The sequence below is a fragment of the Cervus elaphus genome, chromosome 19, assembly GCF_910594005.1.
Source record: "Cervus elaphus chromosome 19, mCerEla1.1, whole genome shotgun sequence".
NCBI lineage: Eukaryota > Metazoa > Chordata > Mammalia > Artiodactyla > Cervidae > Cervus > Cervus elaphus.
In genome coordinates, this window is record NC_057833.1 from 39,286,368 (window position 1) to 39,295,012 (window position 8,645).

At 45.1% G+C, this 8,645-nt stretch overlaps 1 protein-coding gene across 3 annotated transcripts; it reads left to right on the forward strand.

The window, feature by feature from the left end:
- The first annotated feature begins 699 nt into the window (after positions 1–699).
- Positions 700–5,462, forward strand: RTP4 (receptor transporter protein 4). Of its 3 annotated transcripts, none has more exons than XM_043875361.1 (3): positions 788–991; positions 3,359–4,231; positions 4,418–5,462. In XM_043875361.1, the coding sequence occupies exons 1-3, from the start codon at positions 810–812 to the stop codon at positions 5,058–5,060; spliced, it is 1,698 nt and encodes a 565-aa protein (XP_043731296.1). In that variant the 5' UTR covers positions 788–809; the 3' UTR covers positions 5,061–5,462. The 3 variants fall into 3 exon arrangements, with proteins under 3 accessions (XP_043731294.1, XP_043731296.1, XP_043731295.1); XM_043875360.1 differs by having other exon boundaries at positions 3,359–4,213; positions 4,400–5,462; XM_043875359.1 differs by having other exon boundaries at positions 700–991; positions 3,359–5,462.
- The last annotated feature ends 3,183 nt before the right edge of the window (positions 5,463–8,645 follow it).

Below are 8,645 nucleotides of genomic sequence, written 5' to 3' on the forward strand. Positions count from 1 at the left end.
AGAATGAGTTCAAGTCTCACTTATACTGCTTACTAGCTGGGTGACTTTGAACAAGGTAAGCCCCCAAACCCGGCTCTCTTTGCCACTCACCTGAAAGACACCAGGAATAATCCATCCCCCCTGAAGGGACTATGGTGAGGACTTGTCAGGTACGTGAGAGACGCCTTGGACACGTGCTCCCCTACATCGACCCCTGCTGTCCAGTGTCTGCACGAGGGTGTGAGCGCCCCATGGGGGTAGGAACTGCTTTAGTTGATGTTGCTTGTCCCAGTGCTGAGCATAGCGCTGTGTGTGTGTGTGTGTGTGTGTGTGTCCCTGGTCACTCAGATGTGTCTGACTCTTTGTGACGCCATGGACTATAGTGCACCAGCTTCCTTTGTCCATGGGGATTCTCCAGGCAAGAATACTGAAGTGGATTGCCATGGGATCTTCCTGACCTGGGAATCGAGCTAGGGTCTCCTGCACGGCACTGCACCTGCACTGCAGGTGAATTATTTACCAGGTGAGCTACCAGAGAAGCCCCAGCATCGTGCTTTGCCTAGTGTAAAAATGAGAGAAAAATAAAATAAAAACAAACTAATAGGTACCTCCAGAATCCAGACCAGAGTTTTGCACTCGGATGTCCCTTAGCAAGACCTGTTCACAAACCAGCTCATCCCTGCTGCCCCCTGTCCTCAGAACAAAAACCTGCTCTGTGTACTCAGACAGCCTGCAATGGAAGTTAAAAAAAAAAAAAAAGCAGCTGACGTGTGTTCAGAGAAACTGAAACAGTATTTCCCTCTTGCTGGAAACTGAAAGTTACTATCAACATGGACGCCAAGCCTCAGAGCAAGAGAATAGCTTTGGATATCAGGGAATGGGAGCAGACATTTCAAGAACTGATCTGTCAGGAGAAACCCCGGGCCAGATGGACCCTGAAGATGGATGGAAGCCTTCGGCCAGACTCTGTGGCCCAGGGGTGGAAGCAATACCAGCAGAAAGGATTTGGCAGGTATGTGAGTCTGTCTAGCTGTGGGCCTTTCTGGGCCAAGAGGCTCAGCTTGGCACTGATGAATTCTTTTGAGGGCTTGTTAAAAAGAATATGTGTCACCAGGCTGTTCATCCTTTTGCAGTTATAGTGTTCTTTAGTGTGGAAATGACATGGTTCTAAGTCTCTATTTTGGCTTAATGGTAGGAAATTTCTTCTTTTACTAGGTTTCTTCCCTAAATATTTTTGGAAATCCCCAGGGGAAATAAATCTTCTCCCCTATCCTCTCATCACCATTTATTCCGGACTGCCACTATATAGAGACTTCTGCTATCTTACTTCCCACCTCAGTCCAGACTGGCTTCCACAGGCTGCAGCAGCCCTACAAGCCTAGTCCTGGTCAGTACCAGCCTAGGACTGGGGCTTTCCTTTATAGCCCCAAGAACTGACTAAGGCCAGACAATGGCTTTGAATATTACTTTACTGACGAACTGAAGAGGGGTTGGTGCTGCAAGAAATTAAAACCTGGTTCTTTATGTCCTTAAACACTGCCCCTCCCTTGTCTTCCTCCTTAACTTCCAGTGAGACTTCAGTTGCAGGAGGCAGCTTCCTTGCCCATGCAGGAGGGTGAGAAATGCTGACTTGGACAGTCAAGTCTACTTTTTTAAATGGCATGCAGGGACCTTCACTTCAACTGTTATATTTCTCCCTGGCCTGCTCCTATCTCACCTCAGATGTCCTCTCTTCCCTTCCTTATGGGTTATTAGCCATGACATACATTTCAAGACTTCTATACCCTTGTCCATGATGTTCTGCCTATTCAGCAGGTCCTTTCCTTCCTGCCTCCCTATTTATTCCTCAAGGAATAACTCAAGTGCCCTGGAATTCCTAGGCAGAGTAAGTATTCCTTCTTCTCCACTCTCATAAGACAATGAATAGTTCTCTCTCTCTTTCTCTCTCTCTCTCTCTATATATATATACATATATATATAATAGTTTATATAGTTTATATGTATATATACACATAAACTATTGACTTGAGTCTCTCTCTATATATGTTGGTCACATGTTTACAAATAACTTGTTCATATTTACATATTACAGAACATATATATACTTATATATAATTTTTTTATCTGCAGAACCTATTGTTATATAAAGCCTTCTGGGGCTGTACAGAACCCAGATTTCAAGCCATTGGCTAGAGCCCATGTGGCAGTTATTCTGCTCTGCTTGGAACCCAGTGTACCATGTAAGAGTCTCTCTCTTTGCACCAGTCAGAGCTCTTTGAGGGACTCATGATGTCTTTAATCAGTTTGGCACTCTCCCAAATGAACAGGTGCTTCTCTTGTTCAGATGAATTGACCTGATAGTCATTCCAAGATGGAAAAAGCAACCTACCAACATAGTTTTAGGAGAATATTAACCAGTTTTTGAAAAATACTTTGTAGTTTACAAGATGCTTTCACATATTCTCATTTAATGCTGACAATCTAACTCTTGAATATTTTTCCTTTTATGAATGTAAAAAATGAGGCTTAGAGTAGTGTTTTTTAAAAAAGTTCCCCTAATATAAGCTATGGGCTTCCCAGATGGCTCAGTGGTAAAGCAGCTCCTGCCAAGCAAGAGGTGCAGATTTGACCCTTGGGTTGTGAAGATCCCCTGGAGAAGGATATGGCAACCCACTCCAGTATTCTTGCCTGGGAAATCCCATGGACAGAGAAGCCTGGTGGGTTACAGTCCATGGGATTGCAAAAGTAAGACATGACTTAGTAACTAAATAACAACAGCAATGTAAATTACTGACTTGAGTCTCCAACTGAAGTATTGTGGTTCCAGGTCCTAAGTGAGGTACGAAACAAACCCCATTGCTCAGTAGAGGCGATGTGGTATAGTAGACGGATCACGGCTTGCGATTGGAAACATGGCTCTACCATCTAACTTTGCGAGCTCCTTAGGCAAGTTGTGTATCATTTTATGATTCAGTTTCCTTATCTGGATATTGGGATCAATAATGCCTACCCAAGAGGGATGCTTTAAAGATGAAATGGGATGATACTGTAAAACATTGCTTCAGAATAGGCACTCTGTAGGAGTTCTCTGTGACCTTGTGAAGACCAAACTTCACTGGCAAATGGCAGAAATGTTTTTCCCTCTGAGACATTCAGAGATGTTTCACTGGCAAAGAGGCAGACTTGGGACCACATCTGGGTGGGAGTTCAGTGGGCCACAGGAAGAAGCTTTATTAGAAACACAGTCCCTCTCATTCTTGTCAAATTGTCAATATCACATGCACTTTTTCAAGTTGAAAGGGTTCTCAGAGACCAGGCCAGGCCCATTTCCCCCAGGCGGCAACAGCTGAGGGTACAATGGTCTTCTGTCTGCCTGCAGGTTCTCGTGTTCCTCATGCCGTCGAAGCTGGGCTTCTGCCCAAGTGAAGATCCTATGTCACATGTACCTGGAGAACCAGAAATCCCCAGGCAAGGTGCTCATGCGGATCTTTGGACAGAGGTGCAAGAAGTGCTCCCGGTCTCAGTTTGAGAAGCCTGATTTCTCCCCAGAAAGCAGAAATAGGATTCTGCAAAACCTGGTGCAGCGTGTTCTGGAGAAATTCTACAGAAATGATTTCAGGAAGGTTTCGGAGTTACCTGTGATCCCAGAAGTACCTTTGAATGGGTCCCACGACACGGCCAATTGTGAAGCATGCGTTCTGGGCTACTGTATACTGAACTCAGAAAATGGCATGACAGGGCCAGAAAGATCCTCTGTCTCCTACATGGAGATTGGGAGTTCCTCTCCTCACAATGGTGACCAGTGTGGCCAAAACCGATCTAGGAACCACTTAGCAGTGGGGAGTCGGTATTCTGGCGCCCATATAGGCTCAGGGCCCAGCCATGTCACTGCTGGGATCCAAGTGCCTGGGAAAGGCCCTCAGCCTAAACGGGAGATGGGCCAGCTGTTCACACCAGGGGCAGATCGACAGGCTGCACGGGCAACCGGCCCACAGCCCATCCGAGTAGCAGGATCACTTCCCCCAGGGTGGACAGATCCACGGCCCATTCAAGCAGTAGGCCCACTACCTACAGGGCGTGCACATTCACAGTCTACACAGGGGAGAGGACCACAGGCCCCCCGGATGACGTACTCTCAGGCTATAAGGAGGTCAGGCCAGCAGTCAACACACGAGGCACAAGCCACAGAAGGGGCACAGCTTCAGGCCACAAAGGTGACAGAACCACAGCCCACCAGAGCGACAATCCCAAGGACCACATCAGGATCAGACAGTCAGGCTAAAGGGATGGCAGGCCCCCCACCACAGAGGTCAAGCTCACGGCCCACACAGGAGGCAATCCCAAAGGCCACATCAGGGTCAGACAGTCAGGCTAAAGGGATGGCAGGCCCCCCACCACAGAGGTCAAGCTCACAGCCCACCAGAGCGACAATCCCAAGGGCCACATCAGGATCAGACAGTCAGGCTAAAGGGATGACAGGCCCCCCACCACAGAGGTCAAGCTCACGGCCCACACAGGAGGCAATCCCGAAGGCCACATCAGAGTCAGACAGTCAGGCTAAAGGGATGGCAGGCCCCCCACCACAGAGGTCAAGCTCACAGCCTACACGGGAGGCAATCCCGAAGGTCACAATAGGGTCAGACAGTCAGGCTAAAGGGATGGCAGGCCCCCCACCACAGAGGTCAAGCTCACAGCCCACTCGGGAGGCAATCCCGAAGGCCACAGTAGGGTCAGACAGTCAGGCTAAAGGGATGGCAGGCCCCCCACCACAGAGGTCAAGCTCACAGCCTGCACAGGAGACAATCCCGAAGGCCACATCAGGGTCAGACACTAAGGCTACAAGGAGGGCAGGTCTCCCACTGGGGTCAAGCTCACAGTCCACATGGCCACATGTAGGACCTTCATGTGGAAGTCAAGCTGCCTGGGGCAGGGAGGAGAGGTACTCACCTGGAGGGTCTGTATCAGACAGCTTTTTCAGATTACCTCCCTCAAATGATCTCCGTAACCAGGAGCAGCTGTTCAGGTGGGGCTATGTCTGTATTTTTGCTCTGTTTACCTTTCTGGTGTCTAAATACTTATGAGTAGGATGATGGGAAAAAAAAAAAAAAAGAGCTGTCTTCTCTTAATTCCATGATAGTCAATGAACTGGCTGCCATTTTAATATGACAAAATTTGCTCTGGGACCAATGCAGGGTCAAGTTTAGAGAATAACCAATGGATCCTGGACCTCCTCTGCAGGTAGTTTAAAACATGACCCAGGGAATGCAAATTGATTAAGCTACTATAAAGAATACTATGGAGATTCCTTTTAGAAAACTAAGAATAAAGCCATCATATGACCCGGTAATCCCACTAGTGGGCATATACCCTTAGGAAACCATAATTGAAAAACACACTTGTACCCCAATGTTCATTGCAGCATTATTTACAATAACTAGGACATGGAAGCAACCTAGATGTCCATTGACAGATGAATGGATAAAGAAATTGTGGTACATATACACATTAGCTACAGAAAGGAATGCATTTGAATCAGTTCTAATGAGGTGGATGAATCTAGAGCCTATTACACAGAGTGAAGTAAGTCAGAAAGACAAATATTGTGTATTAACACATATATACAGTATATATGGAATCTAGAAAGATGGTACTGATGATCCTATTTGAAGGGCAGCAAAAGAGACGCAGACATCAAGAATAGACTTAGGGTCACAGTGGGGGAGGGGGAGGGTGGGATGACTTAAGAGAGTAGTGCTGAAACACATACATTACCATATGTAAAACAGACAGTTAGTGGGAATTTGCTGTATGATGCAGGGAACCCAAACCAGGTGCTGTGACAACCTAGAGGGGTAGGATGGGGGCGGGGGGAGGTGGGAGGGAGTTTTAAGAGGGAGGGGACATATGTATACCTATGGCTGATTCATGTTTATGTATGGCAGAAATCATCACACTATTGTAATTATCCTCCAATTAAAAAAAATGACCTCACAGTTAATGGAACCAATAATATTTGTTAAATCATTAAAAGATTTTTGCTGGTACATTCACTCATTCATTGATATCAATATATATAGACCATATCTTGACTAGAACTGAGGGTCCTGAGTTTCATCAGAAAATTATTGTAGTATGTTGAATAATGGTTCCCCCCAAATGTCGATATCCTAATCTCCAGAACCTGAAATATGTCACTTTACAAGGCTAAAGGGACTTCCCAGTTGTGATTAATTTTAAGGATCTTGAGATGAGGAGATTATTCTATATTATCCAGATGGGCCAAATGTAATCCCATGGGTCCTAATAGGAGGGAGGCAAGAGGGTCAAGGGGCTTCCCAAATGGTGCTAGTGGTAAAGAACCCGCCTGCCAATGCAGGAGACATAAGATGCAGGTTCGATTCCTTTTGTCAGGAAGATCTCCTGAAGGAGGGCATGGCAACCCACTCTGATATTCTTGCCTGGACAAGAATATCCCATGGACAGAGAAGTCTGGTGGGATGTGGTCCATAGTGTCACAAAGGGTTGGACACAATTAAAGTGACTTAGCAGGTAGTATGCATGCACAAGTTGGTCAAAGTCAGAAAAAGGAAATGTAACTGTAGAACTAGAGATTGAACTGATGTGTTCTGAAGGTGGAGAAAGAGGTCACAAGCCAAGAAATGCATGCAGCCTTTAAAAGCTCATAAAGGCAAAAAAATACATTTTCCTCTGGAGCGTCCAGAAGGAGCCAGCTCAGCTGACATGTGACTTTAGTTAAGTGAGACTGATTTTAGACTTTTAACCTCCAAAACCATAAGATAGTAAATTTGTGCTGTTTTTGAGACACTAAAATCATGGCAATTTGTTTTAGCAGCAACAGGAAGCTGACATCACTGCAGGGATCAGGCAATTATGTTTTAGAATGCTTTAGCTTTAACAACAACATCAAAGATCATAGATTAGAAATATTGACATGCCTATCCCCTCTTGTTCTTTTTTTCTCCTCCTTAAACTAACTCAAATATTCCCACCCCATCCCATAGAGATTTTCTCAAGAGTCATCAAATCAAAAGGTATTGTTTAGAATGGAGATATTTGGGTGGGCTTAAGTAGTCTGGTGACCCCCAAGGAGGCTACCTATCCTTCTTGCCTTGGATTGGAAGCATGTAAGAACTTGCCAATCCTGTGATCTTGTGATGCATAATTGCATCTTTCTTTCTCTATTTCCATCTCTGTGTTAGGCATTTTACATGGATCTCACACTGCCATCTCTACATTCCCACTTTCAAAATCAAGCTCATCAGCATCTCTGGTTTTCTTGTTCTAATTTGCCTCAGTCACTCAAGCTTATCACCTGAGAATCATCTTTAACTTCTCCTCCCTGTCACCAATGCTTATTATCCCTTCTTTTGTCAAGTTGCTCCCATCTCTTCCACTATGTTTCCCTATCAACCCTTCTCCTCAACCAGGTCAGGGACTTGGATTATTGAGTTACTGAGGGGATTTGGATTTTACCTCATAGGCAGTGGGGAGTCATTGCAAACATTTGAGAATATGGGCAATTTGAGTAGAATAACATTTTTAAAATATTATATCTTTCTGGAAAAGAATGGAGTAGAGGATAGAAACAGTGAGGAGTCTGGCTTGAAATAAGAGAGTGGTAAACACAGAGGCTTCCTTGTTGGCTCCGTGGTAAAGAATCCTTCTGCCAATGCAGGAGTCACAGGAGATGTGAGTTCCATCTCTGGGTCAGGAAGTTCCCCTGGAGGAGGAAATGGCAACCCATTCCAGTATCTGGCCTGAGAAATCCCATAGACAGAGGAGCCTGGTAGGCTACAGTCCATGGGGATCACAGAAGAGTTGGAGAAGACTTATCGACTAAACAACACAACAACACAAACACAGGAAGGGTTCTTGTAGATAATAAACATCTTGAAGGAATTTGAAGACAAGAACTGCAAGATGGCAGAAAACCCAAGGCTGAAATCACTTCTTTTGTTTTTTTTTCTGGCCATCTCATTTCACTTCCTCTTACGCCACTTCTATAAGCACTCTCCTTTTATATATGCCCCCATCCTCAAGCCGCTTTACTGAATGTCTGCATTTCTCCTGTTTTCATACCTTTTTTTTCTTTCATAGTGAACATACACATGAGGATGGGACTTTATTTCTAGCCTGGTTATGTCATATGACCTGTTGCAAGTCATTATCCCTCCCTGAGCCTCAGTACCTCCATCTATAAAGTAAATCAATGGCTCCTAATTAAACATGGAGAATTGAACACATGCATTTCCTTCTGATCCCTCTTGAAATCCCACTGCATGGTAGTGAAATGGGGAAACAAGGCATCAGTTCACAGGGGTAAAGAGAATGGGTGGAAACTCCAACCTGATAGATTACTGATATGTAACTGACTTAACAGAGCAGAGATCTGTAATAGAAGTTAGGCAAAGGAAAACTGAGGTGCAAGGCAAAAAAGTGTGGCATAGTTTCAGAAAGGCTCAAAAACTGTAGGCGATAAGTAGCTCTGAAGGTGGATATTAGGAAGTCTGAAGTGGGAGGATTGGCTAAAAGCCTTTATAAAAAGTTCCTTTTCTCCACTCCAATGCAGCCTTGTAACCACTCTTAACACACTCCAGAGTGAAGAATGGAGGTTTGTTCTCTGAAGACACTGACCCAGAGGGACT